At 33.7% G+C, this 13,361-nt stretch overlaps 1 protein-coding gene across 6 annotated transcripts in view; it reads left to right on the top strand.

The window, feature by feature from the left end:
- Nucleotides 1–13,361, top strand: part of CPEB2 (cytoplasmic polyadenylation element binding protein 2) — a 68,593-nt gene that overhangs the window by 3,845 nt on the left and 51,387 nt on the right. For 2 of the 6 annotated variants that reach the window (XM_045994766.1, XM_045994758.1), the window contains exons 2-4: nucleotides 984–1,265; nucleotides 2,083–2,172; nucleotides 10,040–10,130. In XM_045994766.1, coding sequence (XP_045850722.1) covers nucleotides 984–1,265; nucleotides 2,083–2,172; nucleotides 10,040–10,130 — 463 coding nt within the window. Of the gene's footprint in view, nucleotides 1–983; nucleotides 1,275–2,082; nucleotides 2,173–10,039; nucleotides 10,131–13,361 lie in introns of all 6 variants that reach the window. The other 4 variants (XM_045994762.1, XM_045994755.1, XM_045994772.1 and 1 more) reach the window with 2 other exon arrangements.

Here is a 13,361-nt window from a genome sequence, read left to right as displayed (position 1 = left end):
ATGGTCCATAATTCCTTTGGTTAAATGTTAGTTATAAACTTATTGACAACGTAATTTCTAGAAAATACTTTTCAAAAACTTATAATAATTGCCTCTTGGTGGGTTCTCAACTTTTTTTTTTTTTTGTCATAGATTCTAGTTTGGAATATAAATTACTTTTGAAAATGAATGAACCGAATGGAGATTTGTGTTAAGATCTCTACCAGAATAATCAAAGCATATAGTTGTTTATCTTTAGTATATCTCAGTGGATCCACCTATGGGTGACATCAGATAATTGCTCAACTGTTTATGGATAATTAAGTTAAAAAAAAAATAAAAACACTTTAAAAGAAAGCACCTTAAAGTTGGAGTAAAATATATTGAAAGTTAAATAAACAATACAAAGAACACATATTTTCTATACTGCCCCTATACGAAGAGGCGTTTTTAGTTCATTCAAGAGACCACCACCAAATGTTACCATTATCTACTGTCGCAGTGGTGCAATTTGTTTTGGAATCCTAAAGTCTAAATATTTTACTCCTGTCATTACTGCTCATACCTTTATTAATTAACGACCATATTTTTGGTTGTATGCCTAGCAGAATATGGTTGTTTTGAGATCACAATGTAGGTTATATCTTTAAGAATCTTCAAAGTTAATTTCAATTTTCAAGTTTTTTTTTTTCCTCTTACGTATACCATTCTGAAAGGAAAGAAAAGTAATTGCATGGTTCTATTTTAATAATTGCCATGAAATATCTGCTTGGTTCATTATAATTTAAAGTGCGCAAGAGAATGAAAACTCACCTCGCATTAAGTGAATGTGTTTTTATATAGCAAGATCTCAAACCTATTACTTTTTATAACCTGTGAAGATAGATTCTGTTGCCTTTAGAGATTTTATTTTAAGATTATATATATTCTTAGCGCAAGTAAATTTAAGTTTGAATTATAAACTCTTTAAATGCCTGTAATTTAAACAGATGTGTTTTTCTCAGCCTCTTCTGAAACAATCTCCTTGGAGCAACCATCAGAGCAGTGGCTGGGGCACTGGAAGTATGTCCTGGGGAGCAATGCATGGCAGAGATCATCGTAGAACTGGAAACATGGGAATTCCAGGAACTATGAATCAGATATCTCCATTGAAGAAACCATTTTCTGGTAATGTCATAGCACCACCGAAATTTACTCGCTCTACTCCATCACTGACTCCAAAATCTTGGATTGAAGATAATGTGTTCAGAACAGACAACAATAGTAATACACTGTTACCCTTACAGGTAAGAATGGTATGTAAATGGTCTTATTTCTAATGTTTATCATTCAAAGTAAGAAATTGGGTGGTGGTGGTGGTGGCGGCAGTGGCAGTGGCAGTGATGGTGGTAGTGTGGTAAAAGTAACAGATTAAAACATTAAAAAGCTTTCATTTTTAAGCATATAATTTAATTGCCAGGGGATAAAGTATTTATGTAGAGAAAATTGAGACTAAAAATTCTCTAAACACACAGTAGAAACGAAGCTTCATAAAATCTAGAAAAACCTGCTGTATTTCTTAAATATATGTTGAAGCTTTTAATTGGCAGCTGAAGAATGCCTTAATTTATTCATCTCTAATAGGCCACCAAAATGAATTTCTTCTCCAGCATTATAGCTAAACTAAAATGTTAAGTAATCATGCATAGATTTGACTGTGATCAGCTGTGTGTGTGTGTGTGTGTGTGTGTGTGTGTGTATTAGAATATGCTTAGTACAGCTGTGATTATGGCAAAATAATATTAGGGCTTTTTGCATCAGCTTAAAATTTGTCCTCTCTGGTTCAGTGACTATTTTTTTTCTAAATGTGGCCTAATAATTATGATGATTAAACTTTTTTTTCAGATCTTTTAATGTTTTCCTGATACTCTATCTAATAAAGGTCCTTATAATTATTTAAAATGAGTTTTTTGTCCCCCTAAGACTTTTAAAGGACTAAAGATACAAGATAGAAGGAACTTGATTGTTTTTTGTTTTCTTTCTTACCTTTTTTTTTTTTTTTTTGTGGGTGGGTGTGGGAAAGAGAACTGCTTATTTCTGATGAAAACTTCTATGCTATTGAAGGTGAGATCTAGTTTGCAGTTACCAGCTTGGGGCTCAGATTCACTCCAAGATAGTTGGTGCACTGCAGCCGGAACATCCAGAATAGACCAGGTAGGCTGCACAGTGTATATTTTTCAGGATTATGACTAGGAGTTTAGTGTTTATATTATGAGTAAGATTTATTATTTACTTTCCAGTTATGCCTTTTTAAGCATATGTCAGAAAACATTAAAGCAATTTATTTTTAAAAGGTCACTTATTTAATATAAAATGCTTCATTTTCAAATTTATAAGTAATTCATAACTATTTTATATTTCCAAAACAGAATTTGTTTTTGGAAAAAGGAATTATATACCCAAGAGCACCTGACTTTAAACATCAGTCAAACTTAACAGATTTTATCTTTCAGAATTATTTTCAGTTGGGGACAAAATCATACATTCAATTTTACATTTCATCAGTGTTTTACAGAATTTTTTAGTAAATTTTTGTCACAAAAATCTACATTTGTCTTGACGTATATTTCTAAAGGTCCTGGCTTCAGTTTTTTTTAACCTTTTAAGAAAAACTTCATGAATAATATTTTTTTATTCTAAAATTTGTTACCACTGTTGTATATTTATCTTCTTCCAAATAATGTTTCCTATAGAAAAACCCTAAATCAAAAAGCTAGGAATTGGTCTTAAATTTCCTTCAAGCCCTTTGTGGTTACAAAATGCTATCTCTTTTCCTGCAGACTAAATTTGAATTCATACTGGGTACCGGTGATGAGAATTATTACAGGACAAGTAGAAAACTCAGTCCTACATGAGGATTCTTTACTGCAGAGCTGAAGCTTGAATGAGCATAGAATTGACATTGTGGGAGCCCACTGAATGGAGCTATGTTATCCTTAGCTAAGGCTCTTCCTTAGTTAATTTATCAACATGAGATGATTTTACAAGTAAGGACTCTATAAATAGATTAATAATATGTTTGTCAATAGTTTTCAAACCTGGAGCATTAGCAGTAATTTCAGTAATCTATAGCAGTTATTTTAGACAAGTCCTAATTTTTTACCAAAATGGTCCTACCAGGATTGCCACATAGAAATAAGTAGGTATCTCACGTAATTTGTGATTTATTGTTTTATTAATAATTTAAGTTAGCTATCCATCTATTTCTGTGTTCTTCTCCACTCTGGCCTAGTTAGGCCATATTAGAGACATTTTTATGGTAGCATTTTTATGTTGTTCAAATTGAATATGTAAATGTCTAGGAGATGGTATTTTAGAAGAGGAAGATTATGATAATCATTTTGAAGGTGGCAAGGGACATGTTTTTAGAGAGGAAAAGACAATTATTTGAAGAGCATGTGCAAGAAAGAAGCAAGAGGACACATATATGAGGGATATTTAACTATGGAGAAGAGAGAAGACAGATTAGCTATCATAAGGGGACAATGGAGGTGGGTCATATGTTGAGAAATGTGATTATTGAGATGGCTTCAGTTGGTGGAGTGCTAGAGAGTAGATAGAGGTGCTAATGAAAGGGAAGTCAGCCCCGGAGCTGCTATAAGATGAGGGTCTCTAGCGCTCCTACCTAGATTTCAGTCAAAGCCACTCTGTTCTTACCTGTTTATAACTTAGGGTTTTAGGTAAATTCATTTTATATAAAAGGATTTAGGTGTTTAAAGGTAATTTTTTTTTCTTAACTGCTGAGGTATTGGCATTCCCTTTGGTCCCTTGCACCAGAGGTGTGATTTGATGAAGTTGAAGAGCGTGGTGAAGAAAAAGATAGTGGGAAGTGAACTGAACTAGAGGAAAGAGGTCTGAAACCTGAACCTTCTTCCCTTTTTTCAGTCCTTATGACATGTGAGGATAGTCTATGGGCTTTCATGTCTTTGGGTCATAGTTTCCGTATCTATAAAAGGAGAATCTTGAACTAGATCATGAAAGGTCTTTCTAACCAGCTTTTATACTTTCTCTGATCTATTTTGGCCATTTCTTTTCCTCCCTGTGCACACACCCTCCCCCCCCCCCCCATACACACACACTTTATTTTTAGAATACAAAGGTCCTGGTTTATTGGGGAGAAAGGGTGGGAATTGGATTGAGGCAGTCAAGGGATAGTGTAGACCTTGCAAATGGTCTTAAAATCAATGTGTTTCTTTCTTTTGAGGACCTTAAGGGTACTTAAAATACAAAATTTGTTTTGTATTTCTATCTTTCCATAAAAGGTTGAGGTATTTGAAGTTGAGGTTCTTAAAAATACAGCAACAGCTACAAACTTCAGTTGGTGTCTTAAACCACTCTATAGTTCCTCACTATTTGGCAAAGTTAGAATTATCTGGGGCACTTTTCATTCTGACTTTTTTTTTCATTATATAGAACATTTTAATACTAACATATCTCAGTTAACAAATACATTATTTTAAAACCATTAACTTTTTATTTATTTTAGTTTCAAATTGATTAGGCATAAAAAATATATTAAATTCTAGAACTGGAGTCTTAGTTCCTAAACTTGGATACTTGAGGCCTTACCTATACCCAAGGACTGGACATGTAATTAACATTCAGCAAATAGGAAAGAAATAGTTTTGCAGCTTGGTTTTACTCAGTTACATATAAAATTTTTAGGGTTGGTTGGCATTTCCTTACTTCAAGTAATTATTTTCTTATGGAAAATCTCCAAATTTAAAACTTTTAAAAACAAAGGTAAAGTTTTAAACACATTTCTGACTTTAAAATGAATTTTAGGTATTTATGTTAATTTCTTTAAGACTAAGAGTACTTTTCTTTAAAATGCTGGTAGGTAGTTACCCTGCAAAAAATCATACTCCAATATATGGATTCTAATTGCCTTAAAATTGAATTTTCAATTCGATATTGGGATTATAATATATTCATTAATACTTGAATATTTTAAATCAAAAAGTGAATATTTCAAATAAATAAATAAATGGTAGTTAAGATTATTTTACTTACAGGTTTACGTATGGTACATCAGTTTTCTGTAAACACAGCAAGAAAATGCCTTTAAAAGTGTAATATAGCTGTGAAGCCTTACAAGATGGATGTTGGCCTGTCTCTAGCTAAGGGATTATCAATATATTCAATTCTAGATTTTTGTTCCTGTGGAAGTTCTTGAGCATGTCACATAAACTACCTTGAATTAATTGAAGATATATCCCACCAGTCTTTGATACATAGATTGTTATATGAGAACGTGATGGATGATAATAATGAGGGTCTCTCAGAAAAATATATTATTTGGTGTCTTTATTCACTTTACACAAAAAACAATATATAGTAGCAGACTAAGTCTAATTTTTCACTTAATAGAGCACTCCTTAAATTGTGGTTCTTAAATGAGATATACCTCAAGGGGCATTGGTAGCCAACAAACTATTAACACTTAACTGAAAATGAGAAAGAATGGGTTCTTTTGTGCCTGCTTAGGTAATGGATGCTTTTTAAGTTTTGTATCCTGCATTCAGTTCTTTAACTGTACTTGATACATTCTTATACCACGTATTTTCTACTTGCCTTTCCATTTTATCCTGTGGACACTCGGATAGCTTTAGCTATTTTAGGCCTTTAAAAAATTTTTTTAAATTTTTGTTCAGAGTCACTGTCATAGCACTTTGTCAAGGTTCAGATTAATAAAAGAAGTTTCAAAAAAATGTATGTTCATTATGTATATGGTAGTGTTTTAATTATCCTGGGGACATATGGAGAGAAATTCTGTTCTTTGCCTTTGAGAAGGTGAAAGTCCATTCCAATGAGGAAAGGGTGTGTATGTGGAACAAACAGAGACTGGTAAGAGAGAGTAGGAGACCAAAGACATTGTGCAGTAAGACAGTAGCACGTCATCCGCTGCTAATTCAGTAGAGTGCAGTAGCAGTGTGTCGTCAGGGATGTAAAATCAGTATTTACTGAAGATTGAGGACAGTACAGTACAGTGAGTTTGTACAACTTTGTTATTTTAAAGCAACAATTGGAAAACTCAAAACTGCAACAAAAGCTGATCTTTCTACTTAGAAGGATATATGTTAAAGCATCCGATATTTCTTTAAATATGACAGTATAGGGTTTTCCTATAATCCCATCTCCCTTTTCCTTAGGTGGATAGTGGATACTTCATTTTCAAGAGGAAAATGTTCTGCTTGATCATTCCTTTTGAAATGAGACAGGGTTTTGAATATATCAAAGTACAAATAAAACATCCCATTGAAAAGTCCCCTTTTAATTAAGTTCAAGTTCTTTTTGTTGTACTAATTTTAATATTCTTGACCTCTTTATTTTTTAGCATGTCTAATCTTTTTTTAAGTTCCTTATTTAGGATTACTTTGTTCTTTCTGCATTTTTCAGTCTTTCTAGGACTGTATTTTTGCTTCTCTAAGTCTTTATGGCAAATGTCTGGGTTTATGAAAGTAATAAAATATTATAATAGATTGTAGTTTTCCTGAAAATGTTTTCTTCAATTTTGCCTGTTCACTGCTGTGGGATTCTGTAATCTCAGTTTCTGAAAACCCATTTAAGTTGATTCTTTGCCAGATAATTTTCATACTTTAAATAGATTGGGGTAAACTACCTCACAGAGATTCTTATTTTTGTGAAACATCTTGGCTGTTTTCAAATAGTCATGTAGTAATAAATATAAGTTACATTGCAATGATTTTCCATATGTGTGCTAATCAGTTTTGGTGTGCTTATGTTTACCTTAAAATAGTTACAGGATTTACATTTAGTTTTTAAACCAGTGGCAGTTTGTGTGAAGACAGATTTTTCTAATAGCCTTATTTGATTTATAATCAGATTTGCTTCTGTTTTTTTTTTTTTTTCCAGAAGTTGTTCTAATCCCCATATTTTATTCAATGGAGTTATCTCTACCTTTTGAAAATGAGCCTATAGGTTTCATTAAATCTAGAAAGTGATTTTGAGTTGTCATGCGCTGTTTGCCTGCTTAAGGCTATTTTGTGTTCAGTGCTTTAAAAATCATGTGGGGTATAGCTGATACTCCCTAAGTATAAGTAAGCTTATAGTTTTATAATAGCTTAATGTTATTTTCTTTGCTAAAGCAGGAGTGTGATTCATGATGAGAGACTTGAAATGCAAGGGAAAATAAGGGGCCTTAGGAAGTGGGCATCACACTCTTTATGAGTTAGATGTAGACATTAAAGCTAAAGCTATAAATACATGCAGATTTTTTGAATAACCACTATCTCTTGATTACCTAGTGGTCACCAATATTTATTGAATAGCTTGCTTATATATTTCCCTTCTTAGCTTAAATATTTCCCATTGACCATGTATATGGAGTTACTTCTTTAATTTTACTTTAAATTTTGCTCTAAAGCAAGATCACAATACTTGAATGGAATTAGTGTGTGAACAGAAAAAAAAAGGCGTGAGAAACATCATAACATCATTTGTTATGTTATGTTAAGTATAATGGTAATACTTACCATTAATTAAGTTCATAGGTCCACTGTGATGGGGTATAGTCTGATTCCATTCAAAAAACAGCAGCCTGAGAAGATATCCCTGAACCATACATGTTTTCTTTGCAAGAATTTAAGGTAAATAGAATATAAAGTATTTCTAATATATCTTAGAACTTGTAGTACCTGAGGGTTTTTTTTTAGTTAATTATATATATATAATTTTCATCATGATAGCTTATGTTTTTTCATCAAATTTAAATATGTTTAATATATCTTGCCTTAGTTTTGTCAGTTAACATCTAAGTATTCCATGGAGAATTCTAAGAAGACATTATGGTCCTAAACTGTCTTTGCCCTCACAGAGCTCAACTTCAATTTGCAAAATTTTTATAGTAGAGATAGAGTACTACTCATTCAATAAACATTTGAGAGCTAGCTATATTCCATAATTAGAAGGTCCCTACTTCTAATTAACTTAGTTTAGTTGGTAAGGCAGGGAAATCAACAAATTAGTTACGAACATAACGTAGTGGAAGCACAGAAGATGGAAATAATACTAAAATTGTATGTCATTTTTGCCCAAGGGCCATGCTGTCCTCTCTTCCAGTTTTATTTCATTTATTACATAGTACTTTGAGTCTTTTACTCTTCCATTATTTTTAAGGTGGAATTTAGGCATTGTCTAGTCTGAAACAATGTTTTTTTTTTTTCTTTTCTAAAAGATAGAACAGAGCCTATAACGGTTTAGTAGCTTACTCAAGATCAAGAGGCTCTGCACTTCTTAAAGTATGATCGCTGGACTAGCAGTCTTACTTATCACCTGGGAACCTACTGTAAATACGGATTTTCAGGGGCCGCTCTAAACCTGTTGAATTTCAGACGCTGAGCAGAGTCCCAGAAATCTGGGTTCCAGCGATCTGTGTGTTTGGCAACCTTCCAGATGATTCTGAAGCATGTTCCAGTGAGAGAACCACTATTCTAGTTCAGTGATTCTCTGTGCCTCCCCCACCAAGCAAAGTCATTGTTAGTGATGTAAAAATAAAGTAAGGAGTACCAGTACAGCTGTATGGTGATAAAGTGGAGTAAGAGCAACGGGTCTAGCAGTCTACCATTTTAGTATTACTTTGCACACTTCTAAATTCCAACAGCAATTTGTTTAGTCTACAATACTGATTCTAGCCCCATGGCTTTAAAAGCTCACAGCCCTGATTCATTTACTCTGCTTGATGGAGCAAATAAATCAACGTATTTTCAGGAAAAACTTTTTATGTTTTTCTTTAGCTTCCTAAAAGACTGGCTCTGAATCGTCTCTGGATTATGGACTCCTATGGAAAACTGAGGAAGCCCTTTTCTTCAGGAAAAAAAAAATGTGTATACACACATACAGAATATTGTATATAATCTCAGAGATTTCATAGTTGTTCTTGAAGTTCACAGACTCAGGCTAAGAAGTGCTTATGATTTCTGTAGAGACTCCCCCCCCCCCCATTTTTCTTACCCTTACATTTTCTTTTTAAGTATCAATCATTTTTTGAGAGTTAAAAATGGCCTGCCCTTCCTCTCTTTCGTGTACATGCACTTGGACAAACACCTACACACAGTTAAGTGGGTGGGAGTCATCACTGACATTTGGATGATTTAAGGGGCAGGGCCAGAGCTTGCTATGGTAGTTCCCCATGTATATTTGTTCAAGTACATTGAGGATGTGTTGTGCAGAAAAACAGTATAAATTCATAGGCATTAAAGAATCAAATTCCCCCTGGTAAGTAGGTTGACAGATTTAACATATAACAAACAAGACCTCCATCTACAAAAAGACTTTGTTCTGGAACTTGAGGTAGGAAACTTGTTGAGATGAGACTACTTTCCACTCTCCTCCCTCCATCCCTGCCTTCTTTTCAGGCTGTGGAGGAAAAGAGGATTTAGAAATGCAGAGACCAATATGTGAGGACTTACTAGGGAACAAGATTTAGATATAAGTATTCTAGGTGTTAGTCTTTGTTCTGATAGTAGTTCATGCTTTTGATATTAACTGTATGGGATGTTAATGTATTATTATGAAATTCTGACTAGTCAAGTAATGTACGCTGTTTGATAGATATTTAAAGTATGGTGCCATTATGGGATTAATTCCTTTCCCCCAAACTATTTATTTTTTAAGTGCTGGTGTCTTCCTAGATATATGAGAAAAGCTTAGAAGTTAAATAACAACTAAAAATGCTTTGTGTATAACATATCGGAAATCTTTATAAGTTGAGGTAACAATAGAAATTATTTTACTCTATTAATGCTTCCAGTGAAATAAGATTACTCTTGATGTGTGATTTTTTGAGATGAATATAGTAAATGGAATATTCTCCAATACAAGAGATAGTATAACTCATGGGATCCTTAGTTACTGATATTATCTTGGAATGCAAGTGATTAGTAATATTATATTAATCAGATGTCCTATTTTATGTAAGGAGGTTTAGATGGTATATTTATCACCAGTTTTTTAAAAAGCTGTATACATCATATTAAGTCTTTTTTTTTTTCTCTTCTAGGATCGAAGTAGAATGTATGACAGTTTGAACATGCACTCTTTGGAAAATTCCCTTATTGATATTATGAGAGCAGAACATGATCCTCTTAAGGGTAGGTGACTTTTTTTTATTTCTTATATCATGCACTGAATTGTGTTTATCTCACCATTTTTTATATGAAAATTAGCACTAAGTAGCACCTATGTCATCTGTAAGATTCTATTATGTATGTTAATAAAAACCTTTGTGAAATGTCCTACTTTTTCCATTGTAGCTTATTTAGATTTATGCTGATTTATGCAGAGAGAAATGTAAGCCCCTGTCTCTTGACTTGTTATCTAAGAAAAAGCCCCTGTTTAGAGATATTTTGCAGTTTGCTGGAGGATCTAAGTGTATAGTATAGTCACTTTTCTAGGACTCTATCAAATATAGAAATTTTTAAAAAAATCCTTATAATACTTGAATTTATAATTCCAACCTATAATTGCCCCGAGTTAACTTCTTTTCCATTTTTCTTCTACTGTCATAGGGTTTTAAAGGGGGATCTTTTGTAGTAGCTTCTCCTAGGGTTTCATAAAACTTGAAGCAGATTAGGAAAAAGATCTTAGAGTATTAGTCTTATTGTTAACTGTATCTGACAATATTTCATTAACATACTTGTTTTCATTTGTATATTACATGTTACTAATTATATTTCTTTGTACACTATATCTCATTGCCTTTTATATTCATGGTGAAAATCTGGCAAACTGTGCACTTACTTGGGTGATAAGAGATTGTTGCATAATAAATTATCCCAGAATTTAGCAGCTTAAAATAACACAAACATTTATGACGTCACACAGTTCTGTGGGTCAGGAACTCAGGAACAGCTTAACTGGTTGGTTCTGGCTCAGCATCTCTCAGTGAATCAAAACCATGGGCTACTTGGTAATTTTTTCCACATTTTTAGTTCTATAAAGCCAAGTAAGAATTCCCTTGAAAGATTTAGCCTAAAACTCTAGAACTTAAGTGTTGGCAGCAAGGTGGTATCTTTTTTTTTTAAGACAAATAGAGATTATTTATTTATTTGACAGAGATTACAAGTAGAGAGGCAGGCAGAGAGAGAGAGAGAGAGAGAGAGAGGAGGAAGCAGGCTCCCTGCTGAGCAGAGAGCCAGATGCTGGGCTCAGTACCAGATCCTGGGATCTTGACCTCTGAAGGCAGAGGCTTTACCTACTGAGCCACCCAGGCGCCCCAAAGCAAGGTGGTGTCTTGAGGCTGTGTTGGTAATACCGATCAGATACCTAAACATTTTGTTGTGTTTCTGGATTTTGCTTATAAAGGCGTTTCCTGGTCTTTTGTAATTCCTTTATTTTTAAGGAGCTTGAAAAGCTCAAGAGGTTAATGATTGTTAACAGTGTCTGGCAATGGTAATTCTCCCAAACTAATAAAGACTATTATACTTTGGGTTTTTGGGGGGATCTGGGGGGCTTCTAATCAAAACCCAATCCAATTTTTTTAGTATCTGTATATTGGGGTCTTGTTCTCTTTCACTGTTGCTCTGACAGTTCTAGTAGCATTTGTCTTAGATCCTCTGTTTAATAATAGAATCCAGCAGTTTATGATTACGAAGAAGTTTATCTATTTATTTCTTTGGCCAATCTAAAAAGAAAACTCTTAGAAATTCTTATACAAGGCAAAGTCATCATAACTGTTACCAGTAAATAATGAAACATTTCTCATTGTTGTTTCTCCTAGTCATCTTTAAAAAGGTCTTTTGAAGATGTTAAGAGAAAACATTCTCTGCTGGAGAATTATCTCAGGTTTTCTTTTTTTCTAAAGTCTGTGTTATAATAAAACTGGAGAGAAACCTAGAAAGAAGACTTTGAAAAGAAAATGGAAGCAGCCTAAGGCTAAGAAGGAATTTAATAATTAAAAAAAATTCTCAAATGTGTTCAGAACTCATTTGTTAGGAAAATTATCTTTGGCGGTGGGAAGGGAGAAAATGTGGTCAGTACCACCTTCTGGAATTATGGTGCAAATCTCTGTTTCTTTCTCTTTTTTTTTTTTTTTTTTTAAGATTTTATTTTTTATTTGACAGACAGACAGAGATCACAAGTAGGCAGATGGCCAGAGAGAGAGGAAGGGAAGCAGGCTCCCTGCTGAGCAGAGAGTCCAAGCAGGGGCTCAATCCCAGAACCCTGGGACCATGACCCAAGCTGAAGTCAGAGGCTTTAACCCACTGAGCCACCTAGGTGCCCCCAATTCTCTGTTTCTAATTGGAGTATTTTATGTTCCACATTTATTATGGGAGGACATTAAAAGAGAAAAAAAATTTTAAAAATTGAGACATCTTCTCTGCATAGAAATAGAAATAAGACTTCTGCATACTGCCATCATAAACTTACTTAAAATGATCCTGATACCCAAGTGCTGCTACATATTTTTCTTTCCTTATTAGTACAGACTTCACTGCCTTCTGGGATATCATATTTTATATCTTCCTCCTCATATTCTGATCATTGCCCATTTTCTTTGGGAGGGACCTCAGTAAACTCTGCTTAAAGCAAGGTTGTGACAAAACAGAAGCAGCCAATCTCTGAACTTTCTGCTTTTTTCCATTCCTCATCTTCAGGACAGCACTTCAGCCTCTGTCCCATCTCTTCTGTCTCATCTTTAATTCTTTTCAGAAAATTCTGTCTTCTGTTTAATGCAAGAAAAGTCTTTTCTTTTCTTTTTTTTTTTTTTTTTTTTTTTCAGAAAGAAAAAAAGAAATGAATCTTATTTTATCCTTTTTAAATGTTTTCAGAAAGTCTGCCATTTGCTTTGTCTTCTTTATGGGACCTAAGGGAAAGGGAAAAGGGAGTTGTAGGGTAAATTTTTTTTAATTAATTTCTTCTTTCCCTTTCTATTAATGATAAAAGTTTCTAGAAAATTTTCATATAGAATATTTTCCACAGGAACTTAAGTAATGAGAGATTATGTTGTTATGTATTATGTATAATTTGTATAACAAATTACCCCTAAGTTTAGCAGCTTAAAACAATAAACATTTATTATCTCACATAATTTCTGTAGGTTAGAATTCAGGAGTTAAATTAGTTGCTTGGTTCTGGCTGAGGATCTTATGAGGTAGTAGTCATGTGGAGCCTTGAATGGGGCTGGAGTTCCTTTTCCAGGGTGGCTCACTCATGTGGCTGGTAAGTTAACCCAGGCCATTGGCATGAGAACTCAGTTGCTCACCATGTGGACTCTAACATGGGACTTCTGGAGTGTCCTCACGATGTATTTGGTGGATCCCCCAGAGCAAAGATAAAGCTCAAAGTGAATGTCCCAGTGTCTTCTATGACCCAGCTTCAGA

The sequence above is a fragment of the Meles meles genome, chromosome 2, assembly GCF_922984935.1.
Source record: "Meles meles chromosome 2, mMelMel3.1 paternal haplotype, whole genome shotgun sequence".
Classification (NCBI taxonomy): Eukaryota; Metazoa; Chordata; class Mammalia; order Carnivora; family Mustelidae; genus Meles; species Meles meles.
The sequence above is the reverse complement of the archived record's forward strand: the minus strand, read 5'-3'. Positions and strand labels throughout refer to the sequence as shown.